The 19,846-nt window shown below is 41.6% G+C and overlaps 2 protein-coding genes across 13 annotated transcripts in view; both read right to left on the bottom strand.

Moving 5' to 3' along the window:
* stard13a (StAR-related lipid transfer (START) domain containing 13a) overlaps positions 1-19,846 on the bottom strand; it is a 522,041-nt gene that overhangs the window by 40,729 nt on the left and 461,466 nt on the right. The window lies entirely within an intron of this gene.
* The window catches only part of nbeaa (neurobeachin a), a 314,222-nt gene that overhangs the window by 78,470 nt on the left and 215,906 nt on the right, over positions 1-19,846 (bottom strand). For all 10 annotated transcript variants that reach the window (XM_049468902.1, XM_049468904.1, XM_049468903.1 and 7 more), the window contains exons 15-18: positions 19,115-19,177; positions 17,858-17,955; positions 16,114-16,206; positions 2,145-2,253 (exon numbers count right to left, since the gene is read on the bottom strand). In XM_049468902.1, coding sequence (XP_049324859.1) covers positions 2,145-2,253; positions 16,114-16,206; positions 17,858-17,955; positions 19,115-19,177 — 363 coding nt within the window. The remainder of the gene's footprint in view (positions 1-2,144; positions 2,254-16,113; positions 16,207-17,857; positions 17,956-19,114; positions 19,178-19,846) is intronic.

Here is a 19,846-nt window from a genome sequence, read left to right as displayed (position 1 = left end):
CTTTAATCTCAGCACTTTAATCTCAGCACTTTAATCTCAGCACTTTAATCTCAGCACTTTAATCTCATTCTTGGCTTGAACATGAAGTTTTAAGAAAGCACTTTAATGGGACTGGAAAATTTACCTTTACTTTTTTCAAACTTGGTCAGACCAATTTGATCAGACCAAACGTCTCAAGTCTTAAACCATAAAAGTTTCTAAATGGTTCTTGGTCTGGATGTGATGCTCTAAATTTTTTTTTAAATTTATAACCCTATCAGAGCAAATGTCTTCCTACAGTCTTCCTAAACCTGAAACCTTTACTGTCTATTGAATTACAGTAATACTGTACAATAAGGGACAAATAATAGTACTTTTTTTTTTATAAATAATTTAAATAATGCACTTTTTTTTTTTTGGCCCGCCACCACCCCCCCTCTTCGGAGGACTATTAGTACTTTATTGTTTATTTATTTGATTATGTACACATTACAACAGCTACTAGTTTCAGTTTTTTTTTTATAGTTAAGGAGGATTACAATTACAGGGATTTGGGGGAGGGTGCTGCTGGGGGATGAAGAAAAGGGGATAATTGGGGGAAGATGAGATAACAGGAGAAAAAAAGGAACAAAAAGATTTGAAAGTAAGACTGATAGAGGTGGGAAGAAAAAAAAGTAAATAAATAATGATAAAAATAAAAAGAAAGAAAGAAAAAGAAAAGTATATCTATCTATTTGTATGTTTTGATGCATAAACAGAGACATGAATGTGTGTGCTGATTTTGTCTGATTTTTGGTCCTAAATAATAGTACTTATGCATAATGGTGGGCGATATGGCCCTAAAATATTATCACAATATTTCATGGTATTTTCACAATAATTATACGCTTGGTAATATATGAACAAACACTGAATTTAAAAAAAAATATATATATAATAATAAAAACATACTACTGCAAAAAAAAATAAAATAAAATGTTATCATTGCATACGATATGATCACATCCCTAACTGAGATATTAAAAAAAATACAATAATTTTATCAGATTTGTAACAGAAGTCAATGATCCAGAATTATTAGTCATGGTACTAATACTAATAATGCACTCCATTTATCTCAATATATATATATATATATATAGGATTAAAGTAAAATAAATGATACTGTACAGATATAATCTGTCTCTAGTAGATATATAATGAGAAATGAGAACAGTGTGATTCTTTTCTTTTGGTAAAAACAGCAAAAAAGTAGTACCACAATGTGATAATTAGAGGTGGATGATATGGCACAATATTTCAGGGTATAATATCGTTCACGGTATTCAAAAATGTTGGCGATATTATTGTGTATGATACGATATGGCACACCCCTACTTATGACAGTAATTAACATTGGTAAATGGTTAAAAGTAATGTCAACTAATTATTATTAATTGAGACTAGTTAAGACATTAAACAGTACTGAGGGTTAATGCTTTAGAATACTGTAAATAATAATGAATTGACACTCTTAACTAGTGTTAATAGTTTAAAATAGTTCCATTGCTGCTCTGTTTGTAGATGTGGTGTTTGGTTTGTAAGCGCTGCATCGTTGCTAGGTTACCTGTTAGTTACAGTGCATTACTGGCTGAGAATGGCACTCATGGAACGCCTCTCAGCCAATCACATTGCATGGTTGGAACTAACTGTGGCATGAATCTCTCTCTCTCTCTCTCTCTCTCTCTCTCTCTCTCTCTCTATATATATATATATATATATATATATATATATATATATATATATATTGTTCTAAATAGAATTCATTTATCCAATAGTTGACCAAGTGAAGAATGTTTTTTTTGCACTGTATGTTCAAACAAAGAACTAGTTATCAATCTTTTTATAGCATTTTAAAGACTATGTGAGATGTGGTTGGTTGGCTCATAGGATATGCATGTCTTCGCTCTCCCAGCACTGGTGATATTAATGGAGAATTGTCAGTGGGGATTTAAAATGAATAAATTGGGAAGAAATTAATAAAAATGAACAAAAATTTGCATACATTAATTAATAAACAAGAAATAAATCAGAATATGACTGAATGTTGACTGATTATTCCATTTCTGAGGGCTGGTGTGGGTGGAATACGGTTGTGTGTGTGCTGGTGTGTGTTGGTGGCATACCTCATAGAGTGTGTTGTAGGTAGTGACTGTCACAGTGTTGGTGTGCATCATTAATCTCTCGCCCAGCAGCGTGAAGAGGCTGTGCGTGTGCATGATCTCCACTTTCCTCCTGCAGTGACACACACACACACACACACACACGCAGTGAGTAAAGGAAAAGCGCACAAACATGCTGAAAGTCATGAACCTGAGGATGCATGTGAGCATTACTTACAATCCATTTCAATTTCAGCACACACTCCTCACACCATTACGATCAATGAAAACTTACACTGAACTGGCAGGTTGACATAATTGTTACCGACACCGTGCCACTCAAGGGCACCTCCCACACACACACACACACACACACACACACACAAGCACACACACACACACACGTACACAAGAACAGTATTCCCCACACACATACACACATTTAAATGCATCCATTCCTCCACACCCGGTAAGGTAATTAGAAGAGCATTCCAGCTCCCAGGGGAATACACACACACACACACACACACGGGCACGTTCAACATAATGAAAGAAGCTTTGTGATGCAAGGACATCCCATTTCTAAGTTTGATCTGTCATTTAGAGCAGCACAAATCCACCTTAAAAATACTGTGGTAATAAGACAGTGTATTTATTTTAAATACAGGTTTATCATCAAAATGCTGTGTCTTTATGTATGTAGTATCTTGAGCTCCAAGCAAAACCTGGCTGCTTTTTATAATGGTGTTTTTTTTGTACTAATTATTCTTTTCTGTAATAAATTTTCTTATATACGAAGAACAGTATCAGCGAAGACTTATTTCATGCACCTACATGACATAGCGTCAGGTTAGACATAACATAGCATAAACATAGGTTAGAAGTAGGTAGTTAGTTAGAGGTGTTAGGAGAGTAAGTGCTCTTTGAAGAGCTCTGTCTTCAGGAGTGTATTAAAGATAGTGAGAGATTCTCCTGATCTGGTAGTAGAAGGTAGTTAGTTAGAGGTGTTAGGAGAGTAAGTGCTCTTTGAAGAGCTCTGTCTTCAGGAGTTTATTAAAGATAGTGAGAGATTCTCCTGATCTGGTAGTAGAAGGTAGTTAGTTAGAGGTGTTAGGAGAGTAAGAGCTCTTTGAAGAGCTCTGTCTTCAGGAGTTTATTAAAGATAGTGAGAGATTCTCCTGATCTGGTAGTAGAAGGTAGTTAGTTAGAGGTGTTAGGAGAGTAAGTGCTCTTTGAAGAGCTCTGTCTTCAGGAGTTTATTAAAGATAGTGAGAGATTCTCCTGATCTGGTAGTGGAAGGTAGTTAGTTAGAGGTGTTAGGAGAGTAAGTGCTCTTTGAAGAGCTCAGTCTTCAGGAGTTTATTATTAAAGAAAGGAGAGATTCTCCTGATCTGGTAGTAGAAGGTAGTTAGTTAGAGGTGTCAGGAGAGTAAGAGCTCTTTGAAGAGCTCTGTCTTCAGGAGTTTATTAAAGATAGTGAGAGATTCTCCTGATCTGGTAGTAGAAGGTAGTTAGTTAGAGGTGTTAGGAGAGTAAGTGTTCTTTGAAGAGCTCTGTCTTCAGGAGTTTATTAAAGATAGTGAGAGATTCTCCTGATCTGGTAGTAGAAGGTAGTTAGTTAGAGGTGTTAGGAGAGTAAGTGCTCTTTGAAGAGCTCTGTCTTCAGGAGTTTATTAAAGATAGCGAGAGATTCTCCTGATCTGGTAGTGGAAGGTAGTTTGTTCCACCATTGGGGAACTCTGTATGAGAACAGTCTGGATTGCTTTGTGTGAATGTTTGTTTGGTAAAGCGAGGCGACGTTCACTGGAGGAGCGCAGCGGCCGGGAGGTAGCGTAAGTCTTCAGGAGCGAGTGCAGGTAGGAAGGAGCTGTTCTGTCATCACCTTGTAGGCGATTGTAAGAGTTTTGAATTTGATACGAGCATCAACTGGTAGCCAATGGAGCTCAATGAGCAGCGGGGTGACATGTGCCCGTTTTGGCTGATTGAAGACCAGACGTGCTGCTGCGTTCTGGATCATTTGGAGTGGTTTTACTACACAGGCCGGGAGGTCAGTTAGTCGTGAGATGACGAGTGCTTGTACCAGGAGTTGGGTGGCCTGTTGCGTCAGAAACGGTCAAATTTTTCTGATGTTATAAAGCGCAAAGGGGCAGGATCGAGCAACTGAGGCCACAGGGTAGGTGATGGTGATGGTCGATGCTTATAGAGAGGTTGTGTTGAAAAGATGGTTTTGCTGGTATGACCAGAAGTTCAGTCTTTGAGAGATTTAGTTGAAGGTGATGCTCCTTCATCCTCCTCTTTTTTACCATGGAGTAGCAGCACCCAATAAGTGTTTATAATGCTATATAGAAATGGAATATAATATGGCCCAGAACTAGTGAAAATCACATTATATGATACAGAATTACAAAAGCAATCCTGTGCTTAGCTAGACTCACAATCTCAAATATGACCATAAAAAAAGTCATTTTGACATCAGCTTCTGCAGAACTCTTCCTCCTGAATCTCTTCGCTGCTAAGACTCTCTGTGTGAGCTCACGCACATAGAGGACAAAGAAGCTTTGAGGCTTATTCAGCCATAACAACAGCATCTGTTCAGCCAGCACACTCCTCTGTTCACTTTTCACAAGATTATCAAGATTATGGGATTAGCGTAATCATTACCGTCATTTTACTCCCATTTGAAGTGGATCTATGACGGGGTGGTCGGTGTGCTCTGAGGAGAATAGCCTCCCACAAGGCAATCTTTTTCTACTGATCAGACTGAATGGAAAGAAGCGGGAGATGAATATTTATTCTACTTCAGGAGCTTGGAGAATGATGGATGTCGTTTCCACTACTCACTTTTTTTAGTGAATGCATGTTAATTTAGAGTGACTACTCTGCTAGAGTCAGCCTCGTTCAACTGTCCCCGTCAGTGGTGGAGTTCTACGCTTTCTTACAGAGCTCGTCCCCATACTCCTACCAATGATCCTCTCCATCCCCATACTCCTACCAATGATCCTCTCTATCCCCATACTCCTACCAATGATCCACCCTATTTATCCCCATACTCCTACCAATGATCCTCTCTATTTATCCCCATACTCCTACCAATGATCCTCTCTATCCCCATACTCCTACCAATGATCCTCTCTATCCCCATACTCCTACCAATAATCCTCTCTATCTCCATACTCCTACCAATGATCCTCTCTACCCCATACTCCTACCAATGATCCACCCTATTTGTCCCCATACTCCTACCAATGATCCTCTCTATTTATCCCCATACTCCTACCAATGATCCTCTCTATCCCCATACTCCTACCAATGATCCTCTCTATCCCCATACTCCTACCAATAATCCTCTCTATCCCTATACTCCTATCAATGATCCTCTCTATCCCCATACTCCTACCAATGATCCTCTCTATCCCCATACTCCTACCAATGATCCTCTCTATTTGTCCCCATACTCCTACCAATGATCCTCTCTATCCCCATACTCCTACCAATGATCCTCTCTATCTCCATACTCCTACCAATGATCCTCTCTACCCCATACTCCTACCAATGATCCACCCTATTTGTCCCCATACTCCTACCAATGATCCTCTCTATTTATCCCCATACTCCTACCAATGATCCTCTCTATTTATCCCCATACTCCTACCAATGATCCTCTCTATCCCCATATTCCTTCCAATGATCCTCTCTATCCCCATACTCCTTCCAATGATCCTCTCTATCCCCATACTCCTACCAATGATCCTCTCTATCCCCATACTCCTACCAATGATCCTCTCCATCCCCATACTCCTACCAATGATCCACCCTATTTATCCCCATACTCCTACCAATGATCCTCTCTATCCCCATACTCCTACCAATGATCCTCTCTATCCCCATACTCCTTCCAATGATCCTCTCTATCCCCATACTCCTACCAATGATCCTCTCCATCCCCATACTCCTACCAATGATCCTCTCTATCCCCATACTCCTACCAATGATCCTCTCTACCCCCATACTCCTACCAATGATCCACCCTATTTGTCCCCATACTCCTACCAATGATCCTCTCTATCCCCATACTCCTACCAATGATCCTCTCTACCCCCATCCTCCTACCAATGATCCTCTCTATCCCCATACTCCTACCAATGATCCTCTCTATCCCCATACTCCTACCAATGATCCACTCTATTTATCCCCATACTCCTACCAATGATCCTCTCTATCCCCATACTCCTACCAATGATCCTCTCTATCCCCATACTCCTACCAATGATCCTCTCTATCCCCATACTCCTACCAATGATCCTCTCTATCCCCATACTCATACCAATGATCCTCTCTATCCCCATACTCCTACCAATGATCCTCTCTATCCCCATACTCCTACCAATGATCCACCCTATTTATCCCCATACTCCTACCAATGATCCTCTCTATTTATCCCCATACTCCTACCAATGATCCTCTCTATCCCCATACTCCTACCAATGATCCTCTCTATCCCCATACTCCTACCAATGATCCTCTCTATTTGTCCCCATACTCCTACCAATGATCCTCTCTATCCCCATACTCCTACCAATGATCCTCTCTATCTCCATACTCCTACCAATGATCCTCTCTATGCCCATACTCCTACCAATGATCCTCTCTATCCACATACTCCTACCAATGATCCACCCTATTTATCCCCATACTCCTACCAATGATCCTCTCTATCCCCATACTCCTACCAATGATCCTCTCTATCCCCATACTCCTACCAATGATCCTCTCTATCCCCAAACTCCTACCAATGATCCTCTCTATCCCCATACTCCTACCAATGATCCACCCTATTTACAGTTGTGGTCAAAAGTTTACATACACTTGTAAAAAAACATAATGTTATGGCTGTCTTGAGTTTTCAATAAGTTCTACAACTCTTATTTTTCTGTGATAGAGTGATCGGAACACATACATGTTTGTCACAAAAAACAGTCATAAAATTTGGTTCTTTCATAAATTTATTATGGGTCTGCTGAAAATGTCACCAAATCTGCTGGGTCAAAAATATACATACAGCAACATTAGTATTTGGTTACATGTCCCTTGGCCATTTTCACGGCAACTAGGCGCTTTTGGTAGCCATCCACAAGCTCCTGGCAAGCTTCAGGTCGAATGTTTGACCACTCTTCTTGACAGAATTGGTGCAGTTCAGCTAAATGTGATGGTTTTCTTGCATGAACCCGTTTCTTTAGCACTGTCCACATGTTCTCAATGGGGTTTAAGTCAGGACTTTGGGAAGGCCATTCTAAAACCTTAATTCTAGCCTGGTTTAGCCATTCCTTTACCACTTTTGATGTGTGTTTTGGGTCATTGTCTTGTTGGAACACCCAACTGCGCCCAAGACCCAACCTTCGGGCTGATGGTTTTAAGTTTTCCTGCAGAATTTGGAGGTAATCCTCCTTCTTCATTATCCCATTTACTTTCTGCAAAGAACCAGTTCCACTGGCAGCAAAACATCCCCAGAGCATAATACTACCACCACCATGCTTGACAGTAGGCATGGTGTTCCTGGGATTAAAGGCCTCACCTTTTCTCCTCCAAACATATTGCTGGGTGTTGTGGCCAAACAGCTCAATTTTTGATTCTTCTGACCAGAGAACTTTCCTCCAGAAGGTTTTATCTTTGTCCATGTGATCAGCAGCAAACTTCAGCCGAGTCTTAAGGTGCCTTTTCTGGAGCAAGGGCTTCTTTCTTGCACGGCAGCCTCTCAGTCCATGGCGATGTAAAACACGCTTGACTGTGGAGACTGACACCTGTGTTCCATCAGCTTCCAAATCCTTGCAGACCTGCTTCTTGGTGATTCTTGGTTGACTCTTGACCATCCTGACCAATCTCCTCTCGGCAGCATGTGATAGCTTGCGTTTTCTTCCTGATCGTGGCAGTGACACAACTGTTCCATGCACTTTATACTTGCGTATAATTGTCTGCACAGTTGCTCTTGGGACCTGTAGCTGCTTTGAAATGGCTCCAAGTGACTTCCCTGACTTGTTCAAGTCAATAATTCGCTTTTTCAGATCCACACTGAGTTCCTTTGACTTTCCCATTGTAGCTTTTGTAGCTGAGTCTAATCACTGGGTCAAATGAGCCCTATTTAAATGGGCTCATGAGAAGTCAACAGCTGTAGTCAATCAGAATCACTTACAAGAAGTGAAGAGGCCATGACAAGAAGCTAATTTGATTGACACAACTCGCTACATCACCAAAATTGACAAATTTTGTTGCTGTATGTATATTTTTGACCCAGCAGATTTGGTGACATTTTCAGCAGACCCATAATAAATTTATGAAAGAACCAAATTTTATGACTGTTTTTTGTGACAAACATGTATGTGTTCCGATCACTCTATCACAGAAAAATAAGAGTTGTAGAACTTATTGAAAACTCAAGACAGCCATAACATTATGTTTTTTTACAAGTGTATGTAAACTTTTGACCACAACTGTATCCCCATACTCCTACCAATGATCCTCTCTATTTATCCCCATACTCCTACCAATGATCCTCTCTATCCCCATACTCCTACCAATAATCCTCTCTATCCCCATACTCCTATCAATGATCCTCTCTATCCCCATACTCCTACCAATGATCCTCTCTATCCCTATACTCCTATCAATGATCCTCTCTATTTGTCCCCATACTCCTACCAATGATCCTCTCTATCCCCATACTCCTACCAATGATCCTCTCTATCCCCATACTCCTACCAATGATCCTCTCTACCCCTATACTCCTATCAATGATCCTCTCTATCCCCATACTCCTACCAATGATCCTCTCTATCCCCATACTCCTACCAATGATCCTCTCTATTTGTCCCCATACTCCTACCAATGATCCTCTCTATCCCCATACTCCTACCAATGATCCTCTCTATCTCCATACTCCTACCAATGATCCTCTCTACCCCCATACTCCTACCAATGATCCACCCTATTTGTCCCCATACTCCTACCAATGATCCTCTCTATTTATCCCCATATTCCTACCAATGATCCTCTCTATTTATCCCCATACTCCTACCAATGATCCTCTCTATCCCCATACTCCTACCAATGATCCTCTCCATCCCCATACTCCTACCAATGATCCACCCTATTTATCCCCATACTCCTACCAATGATCCTCTCTATCCCCATACTCCTACCAATGATCCTCTCTATCCCCATACTCCTTCCAATGATCCTCTCTATCCCCATACTCCTACCAATGATCCTCTCCATCCCCATACTCCTACCAATGATCCTCTCTATCCCCATACTCCTACCAATGATCCTCTCTACCCCCATACTCCTACCAATGATCCACCCTATTTGTCCCCATACTCCTACCAATGATCCTCTCTATTTATCCCCATACTCCTACCAATGATCCTCTCTATCCCCATACTCCTACCAATGATCCTCTCTATTTATCCCCATACTCCTACCAATGATCCACTCTATTTATCCCCATACTCCTACCAATGATCCACTCTATTTATCCCCATACTCCTACCAATGATCCTCTCTATCCCCATACTCCTACCAATGATCCTCTCTATCCCCATACTCCTACCAATGATCCTCTCTATCCCCATACTCCTACCAATGATCCTCTCTATTTATCCCCATACTCCTACCAATGATCCACCCTATTTGTCCCCATACTCCTACCAATGATCCTCTCTATTTATCCCCATACTCCTACCAATGATCCTCTCTATCCCCATACTCCTACCAATGATCCTCTCTATTTATCCCCATACTCCTACCAATGATCCACTCTATTTATCCCCATACTCCTACCAATGATCCACTCTATTTATCCCCATACTCCTACCAATGATCCTCTCTATCCCCATACTCCTACCAATGATCCTCTCTATCCCCATACTCCTACCAATGATCCTCTCTATCCCCATACTCCTACCAATGATCCTCTCTATCCCCATACTCCTACCAATGATCCTCTCTATCCCCATACTCATACCAATGATCCACCCTATTTATCCCCATACTCCTACCAATGATCCTCTCTATTTACCCCCATACTCCTACCAATGATCCTCTCTATCCCCATACTCCTACCAATGATCCTCTCTATCCCCATACTCCTACCAATGATCCTCTCTATCCCCATACTCCTATCAATGATCCTCTCTATCTCCATACTCCTACCAATGATCCTCTCTATCCCCATACTCCTACCAATGATCCTCTCTATTTGTCCCCATACTCCTACCAATGATCCTCTCTATCCCCATACTCCTACCAATGATCCTCTCTATCCCCATACTCCTACCAATGATCCTCTCTATCCCCATACTCTTACCAATGATCCAACCTATTTATCCCCATACTCCTACCAATGATCCACCCTATTTATCCCCATACTCCTACCAATGATCCTCTCTATCCCCATACTCCTACCAATGATCCTCTCCATCCCCATACTCCTACCAATGATCCACCCTATTTATCCCCATACTCCTACCAATGATCCTCTCTATCCCCATACTCCTACCAATGATCCTCTCTATCCCCATACTACTTCCAATGATCCTCTCTATCCCCATACTCCTACCAATGATCCTCTCCATCCCCATACTCCTACCAATGCTCCTCTCTATCCCCATACTCCTACCAATGATCCTCTCTACCCCCATACTCCTACCAATGATCCACCCTATTTGTCCCCATACTCCTACCAATGATCCTCTCTATTTATCCCCATACTCCTACCAATGATCCTCTCTATCCCCATACTCCTACCAATGATCCTCTCTATCCCCATACTCCTACCAATGATCCTCTCTATCCCCATACTCCTACCAATGATCCACTCTATTTATCCCCATACTCCTACCAATGATCCACTCTATTTATCCCCATACTCCTACCAATGATCCTCTCTATCCCCATACTCCTACCAATGATCCTCTCTATCCCCATACTCCTACCAATGATCCTCTCTATCCCCATACTCCTACCAATGATCCTCTCTATCCCCATACTCCTACCAATGATCCTCTCTATCCCCATACTCATACCAATGATCCACCCTATTTATCCCCATACTCCTACCAATGATCCTCTCTATTTACCCCCATACTCCTACCAATGATCCTCTCTATCCCCATACTCCTACCAATGATCCTCTCTATCCCCATACTCCTACCAATGATCCTCTCTATCCCCATACTCCTATCAATGATCCTCTCTATCTCCATACTCCTACCAATGATCCTCTCTATCCCCATACTCCTACCAATGATCCTCTCTATTTGTCCCCATACTCCTACCAATGATCCTCTCTATCCCCATACTCCTACCAATGATCCTCTCTATCCCCATACTCCTACCAATGATCCTCTCTATCCCCATACTCTTACCAATGATCCAACCTATTTATCCCCATACTCCTACCAATGATCCACCCTATTTATCCCCATACTCCTACCAATGATCCTCTCTATCCCCATACTCCTACCAATGATCCTCTCTATCCCCATACTCCTACCAATGATCCACCCTATTTATCCCCATACTCCTACCAATGATCCTCTCTATCCCCATACTCCTACCAATGATCCTCTCTATCCCCATACTCCTTCCAATGATCCTCTCTGTCCCCATACTCCTACCAATGATCCTCTCCATCCCCATACTCCTACCAATGATCCTCTCTATCCCCATACTCCTACCAATGATCCTCTCTACCCCCATACTCCTACCAATGATCCACCCTATTTGTCCCCATACTCCTACCAATGATCCTCTCTATTTATCCCCATACTCCTACCAATGATCCTCTCTATCCCCATACTCCTACCAATGATCCACTCTATTTATCCCCATACTCCTACCAATGATCCTCTCTATCCCCATACTCCTACCAATGATCCTCTCTATCCCCATACTCCTACCAATGATCCTCTCTATCCCCATACTCCTACCAATGATACTCTCTATCCCCATACTCCTACCAATGATCCTCTCTATCCCCATACTCATACCAATGATCCACCCTATTTATCCCCATACTCCTACCAATGATCCTCTCTATTTACCCCCATACTCCTACCAATGATCCTCTCTATCCCCATACTCCTACCAATGATCCTCTCTATCCCCATACTCCTACCAATGATCCTCTCTATCCCCATACTCCTATCAATGATCCTCTCTATCTCCATACTCCTACCAATGATCCTCTCTATCCCCATACTCCTACCAATGATCCTCTCTATTTGTCCCCATACTCCTACCAATGATCCTCTCTATCCCCATACTCCTACCAATGATCCTCTCTATCTCCATACTCCTACCAATGATCCTCTCTATCCCCATACTCCTACCAATGATCCTCTCTATCCCCATACTCCTACCAATGATCCTCTCTATCCCCATACTCCTACCAATGATCCAACCTATTTATCCCCATACTCCTACCAATGATCCACCCTATTTATCCCCATACTCCTACCAATGATCCTCTCTATCCCCATACTCCTACCAATGATCCTCTCTATCCCCATACTCCTACCAATGATCCACCCTATTTATCCCCATACTCCTACCAATGATCCTCTCTATCCCCATACTCCTACCAATGATCTTCTCTATCCCCATACTCCTACCAATGATCCACCCTATTTATCCCCATCCTTCTACCAATGATCCTCTCTATTTATCCCCATACTCCTACCAATGATCCACCCTATTTATCCCCATACTCCTACCAATGATCCCCTTTATTTATCCCCATACTGCTACCAATGATCCTCTCTATCCCCATACTCCTACCAATGATCCTCTCTATCCCCATACTCCTACCAATGATCCTCTCTATCCCCATACTCCTACCAATGATCCTCTCTATCCCCATACTCCTACCAATGATCCTATCTATCCCCATACTCCTATCAATGATCCTCTCTATCCCCATACTCCTACCAATGATCCACCCTATTTATCCCCATACTCCTACCAATGATCCTCTCTATCCCCATACTCCTACCAATGATCCTCTCTATCCCCATACTCCTACCAATGATCCACCCTATTTATCCCCATACTCCTACCAATGATCCTCTCTATCCCCATACTCCTACCAATGATCCTCTCTATCCCCATACTCCTACCAATGATCCTCTCTATCCCCATACTCCTACCAATGATCATCTCTATCCCCATACTCCTACCAATGATCCTCTCTATCCCCATACTCCTACCAATGATCCACCCTATTTATCCCCATACTCCTACCAATGATCCTCTCTATCCCCATACTCCTACCAATGATCCTCTCTATCCCCATACTCCTACAAATGATCCTCTCTATCCCCATACTCCTACCAATGATCCTCTCAATCCCCATACTCCTACCAATGATCCACCCTATTTATCCCCATACTCCTACCAATGATCCACTCTATTTATCCCCATACTCCTACCAATGATCCTCTCTATCCCCATACTCCTACCAATGATCCACTCTATTTATCCCCATACTCCTACCAATGATCCTCTCTATCCCCATACTCCTACCAATGATCCTCTCTATCCCCATACTCCTACCAATGATCCTCTCTATCCCCATACTCCTACCAATGATCCTCTCTATCCCCATACTCCTACCAATGATACTCTCTATCCCCATACTCCTACCAATGATCCTCTCTATCCCCATACTCATACCAATGATCCACCCTATTTATCCCCATACTCCTACCAATGATCCTCTCTATTTACCCCCATACTCCTACCAATGATCCTCTCTATCCCCATACTCCTACCAATGATCCTCTCTATCCCCATACTCCTACCAATGATCCTCTCTATCCCCATACTCCTATCAATGATCCTCTCTATCTCCATACTCCTACCAATGATCCTCTCTATCCCCATACTCCTACCAATGATCCTCTCTATTTGTCCCCATACTCCTACCAATGATCCTCTCTATCCCCATACTCCTACCAATGATCCTCTCTATCTCCATACTCCTACCAATGATCCTCTCTATCCCCATACTCCTACCAATGATCCTCTCTATCCCCATACTCCTACCAATGATCCTCTCTATCCCCATACTCCTACCAATGATCCAACCTATTTATCCCCATACTCCTACCAATGATCCACCCTATTTATCCCCATACTCCTACCAATGATCCTCTCTATCCCCATACTCCTACCAATGATCCTCTCTATCCCCATACTCCTACCAATGATCCACCCTATTTATCCCCATACTCCTACCAATGATCCTCTCTATCCCCATACTCCTACCAATGATCTTCTCTATCCCCATACTCCTACCAATGATCCACCCTATTTATCCCCATCCTTCTACCAATGATCCTCTCTATTTATCCCCATACTCCTACCAATGATCCACCCTATTTATCCCCATACTCCTACCAATGATCCCCTTTATTTATCCCCATACTGCTACCAATGATCCTCTCTATCCCCATACTCCTACCAATGATCCTCTCTATCCCCATACTCCTACCAATGATCCTCTCTATCCCCATACTCCTACCAATGATCCTCTCTATCCCCATACTCCTACCAATGATCCTATCTATCCCCATACTCCTATCAATGATCCTCTCTATCCCCATACTCCTACCAATGATCCACCCTATTTATCCCCATACTCCTACCAATGATCCTCTCTATCCCCATACTCCTACCAATGATCCTCTCTATCCCCATACTCCTACCAATGATCCACCCTATTTATCCCCATACTCCTACCAATGATCCTCTCTATCCCCATACTCCTACCAATGATCCTCTCTATCCCCATACTCCTACCAATGATCCTCTCTATCCCCATACTCCTACCAATGATCATCTCTATCCCCATACTCCTACCAATGATCCTCTCTATCCCCATACTCCTACCAATGATCCACCCTATTTATCCCCATACTCCTACCAATGATCCTCTCTATCCCCATACTCCTACCAATGATCCTCTCTATCCCCATACTCCTACAAATGATCCTCTCTATCCCCATACTCCTACCAATGATCCTCTCAATCCCCATACTCCTACCAATGATCCACCCTATTTATCCCCATACTCCTACCAATGATCCACTCTATTTATCCCCATACTCCTACCAATGATCCTCTCTATCCCCATACTCCTACCAATGATCCTCTCTATCCCCATACTCCTACCAATGATCCTCTCTATCCCCATACTCCTACCAATGATCCTCTCTATCCCCATACTCCTACCAATGATCCACCCTATTTATCCCCATACTCCTACCAATGATCCTCTCTATTTATCCCCATACTCCTACCAATGATCCTCTCTATCCCCCATACTCCTACCAATGATCCACCCTATTTATCCCCATACTCCTACCAATGATCCACCCTATTTATCCCCATACTCCTACCAATGATGCTCTCTATTTATCCCCATACTCCTACCAATGATCCTCTCTATCCCCATACTCCTACCAATGATTCTCTCTATCCCCATACTCCTACCAATGATCCTCTCTATCCCCATACTCCTACCAATGATCCTCTCTATCCCCATACTCCTACCAATGATCCTCTCTATCCCCATACTCCTACCAATGATCCTCTCTATTATCCCCATACTCCTACCAATGATCCTCTCTATTTATCCCCATACTCCTACCAATGATCCTCTCTATTTATCCCCATACTCCTACCAATGATCCTCTCTATTTATCCCCATACTCCTACCAATGATCCTCTCTATCCCCATACTCCTACCCATGATCCTCTCTATCCCCATATTCCTACCAATGATCCAGTCCTCATCCTCTCATTCATTCATTGTTTCCATATCTGTGCATTCCTATTGGTTACTGACATAAATATAAGATAAAACAGGAAATTAAAGCCTTCTCTCTGGAGGGAAGATAAATAAATACAAATGTCAAAATAATCTGAGATCACTCACTTGTGTCCAAGATGTTTCAGGAAATATCCGAGGACTTTGAGTGCCTGCACTCGAATGCTCTCACTCTTGGAGGCCAGGAGCTTGTAGATGACCCTGATGAGAGAAAATGTAAAGTGTCAGATTGTTTAGGCTAATATTCTTTAGTTATGATATAATACATATCTGTGGTTTCATGTAAAAAGTAGAGGCAGTGACATTTTACCAATATCATTTCCATTTTCCCTTTTTTAATCAGTTCCTTACACATAATTCCTATAGAAATACCCATATATAAATGTGTTCCACAAGCAGCTCACTTACTCATTTATTAGGGGTGTCATGATTCTCTAAATCCTCGATTCGATTTTATGTCCGATTTTAGGGTCACGATTCGATTCGATTCTCAATTTTCTTTTTTTTTTTTTTACAGCAGAGAGGCCTACGCCAGTTTTAGATTAGTCTATGGTCAGTCATTGGTTTGATTCATCAAATTTACAATATCTTATTTCAAAAGGTGGGCTTGATATAAGTGATGCAAAGTGATACAAGTGATCTGTAATACACCACATTAGGCACTAATGGTCAAATTTAAATAATTTAATTAAGCTATATATGTAATGCCATCTAGTGGCTTTTTTTGGTAGCAGCAGTGTGCACAATTAAAACAGCAATGTGCAACATAACAAAATAAATAATAAAAAATACAGGAACAGTCAAGTACAAAATAATAGAACAATTAGAGCCTTAACAAACTGAACTCTATCCTACTATAACAGTTAAACATGAAAAATAAGACTTTAAGACTTTTTCGGTCCCTGAGAATGAGAAGTTTTTTTCTTTAATAAAGATATATTATTAACTTTATCTGAGAGAAAGATGCTCCTTAAGGTACCAAAACCATAGTTTAGAGGGAGGGATCGTCCATCCTCTTTTTGACTTCGATGCTCGAGACCATGATATAATTTTGATTGATTTTGATGAAATATCGAAATCGTGACACTCCTATCATTAACCATATATACAGATTAGTTTTATTATTAGTAGTAGTAATTATATGGATAGTCATGAAATAGTAGCATTGCTCCAACAGAGCTCCACAAAAGAATAAATACTCCCCAACCACTCACACATCAAATCACAATGCACTGTTTATCTGAAGTTATTCTAATGTAAAATTAGTTTTAGAACAAATAAAAACTCACAACCCAGATAAACAACTCTCATTTCATTTTCTCAGACGCCTACAGCCAGGCAGCAGTGCGTCTCAAACAACACCCAGCAGCGCTTATGAAAACGTTTATTCTACAAAAATACAAGGTGTAATATGTTCTGTAGCAGATCTACAGACTTAAAAATCAGAGAAGTGATAAAAGTTAACAAAAGAACAATGAGCTTTATAAAAGCATTCTTTATTGAACAATGTAAACTTTGCTGAAACTGTCTATGCTTGGAAAAAGAATAGGCTTCAATTTTCTTATATATTTTAATATGTCCTCTATTTCCTTTATTTCCAATTTTCTTTATTTCCTTATTTTTTTCATTTTTTCGTTTTGGCTTTCCTCAATTAAATAGGAAATTCCTTTAGCTTTAGTTTAAGCTGTTCAGAAGGGAAGTTTCAGAAAGAGCTTGAGTACTGAACACAGTTTCAGTGAAGCACAGGAAGATTGGAGGATCAGCCATGTGACTGATGTGGTGGTGACAGGTCAAATCTACTTCAGTTATGTAAGTGCAGCACAGGCGCATGCCCCCCCGCCCCGGGGCTCACCGTATTCCGTTCCTCTGGTCGAAGGCCGGGATCATGGATGCCGGGTGCTCGGACATGAGAGCCACCAGAAGCTGCAGAACGTCATGGATGTTCTCATCCTGTAGGCAGAAAGAAGGAAGGAAGGGAAAAGAGGAGATAAATAAGCAGAGGGAACATCAGGAAGCTAATAATATCTGTGGGGATTACTCTAAAGGTATTAATATCACAGTTACATAACATTTCAGCATTCATTCCCTCTACATGAAATGATCTCACTGTGTTTAATAGAGAGAGAGAGATGTAGAGGACGTGAGGGAAACAGGGGAAGTCACTTCACTGTAGTGTGAAATTGCTTTTATCACACTACAAAAATGCTGCAGTAATGAATGCACTAGTGACCAAGGGGTTGGAATCATTTGGTTGCTTTGACATGGGTTTAATCATTATCTAGTTAAATAACCTCCACCTTACAGTAAGGGTGCATGAACTAACAGTATTTACGACAAAACTGTCTTATCTAATAATCAACTGACACCAGTTAAGACACCAGTAATCATTTTAGGTGTCCCCTAGGAGTGATGTGGGGAGAGAGCGCCATCTACTGTACCCACCCGGAGGGAGCAGGACCAATTGTGCTCCCTCTGAGCGCCGGCAGCTTGATGGTAAAGCTGCATGAGCTTTAGAGGGTTTGAACCTGCAACCTCCTGCTCATAGTGACAGCGCTTTAGACTGCTGGACCACTCGGCGCCCAAAAGTTTTCTTTTAAATATTTATTTATTTATTTTTTGGGTTATTAGAGAATAAACCACAATGCACATTTTAAAGGAGCATTCTGTAGGAAATGAGAGCAACAAGAGAACACGTAGTTCATTAGTATTTTTAATTTAAAGTTTTTAGCTTTTAGCTCCATTTACCCCCTTTTACAGAGGACTCACTCGCAGGCTCTCTTCAGAGTTTAACACGGGGAACAGAAAGTGGTTAGACTCTCCATAAATAGCTCTGATAATGCAGGGGGTGAATAATTTTCTGTAATTCCATCGGCTGTATGTAGCTGCCGCTCCTGACTCCCAGTCGCTGACTGGGTCAGATATCTAGCATGCCAAATATTTGCTAGGCATCTGCAACTGTTTGGTGATCAGTCGGCGACGGCTCGCCAAGCTTCTTGCCGATCAACAAAAAACGGTCGGCAACTAAAAAAACTGAGCTAAAAATCTCATAATGTGAACCTGGCATTAAAGAGAGGGTGAAGGCCTGTAGAGTATATGGAGAGATAATTACCTCATGCATGGTTAACAGATAGTTCAGAATGCTTTGTAGTTCATCTTCTTTCACACCTCGATCCTGTAAAATAGAGACAGACAGGACAAGATCAGGAGCAGAACTTAAAGAAAACACAGTAATCTCTACTACAATCTCAAGCAATCATCAAGCAATCACTGGATATATTTATCCAGCAGGATAAATAGGAGGATAAACCTAATTAGAAAAAAATATATATTACTATAGCAAATGTCCCAATACTATATAATATGGCTCTTGGTATGGTTTGTAGCAGGGATGCAACGGTTCTCGGTATTTTATGGAACCGCTCAGTTCGATACACCCGGATGGACCGCGGTATTTCGGTGGTTATTGATTGAACACTGTATTCTGTTTATTGTGTGATAGTGAGGACTGCTTTAGGACCCAGGGGAGACTTTTTTATGTACTTCTCTCAGCGTGTCTCTCCACAACCATGCAACAACCAATCAGAATGTTTTTCTGAATTTCCCAGTAGCAAATGAGCGCCGATGCTGGCAGACGCAGGCAGACGCTGAAGGTTTGAGGGCTAATTAAACAAAACTTTCTCAGCTGCGTGATCATGATGAGTGAACGCGAAACGGAAAAGGGGAAATTTGAAGAGGCGATGTCAGCTTATAAACCCTCTGTTTGGGACCAGTTTGGCTTCAGCGTTGAGTTTGATGAACAAGGTAAAAGACAGTCAGCAGATTAAGCACAGTGTGGAGCATT

This window comes from Astyanax mexicanus, chromosome 20 (genome assembly GCF_023375975.1).
Source record: "Astyanax mexicanus isolate ESR-SI-001 chromosome 20, AstMex3_surface, whole genome shotgun sequence".
Lineage (NCBI taxonomy): Eukaryota > Metazoa > Chordata > Actinopteri > Characiformes > Acestrorhamphidae > Astyanax > Astyanax mexicanus.
Note: the sequence above shows the minus strand (reverse complement) of the source record. Positions and strands in the feature narration are given on the sequence as shown.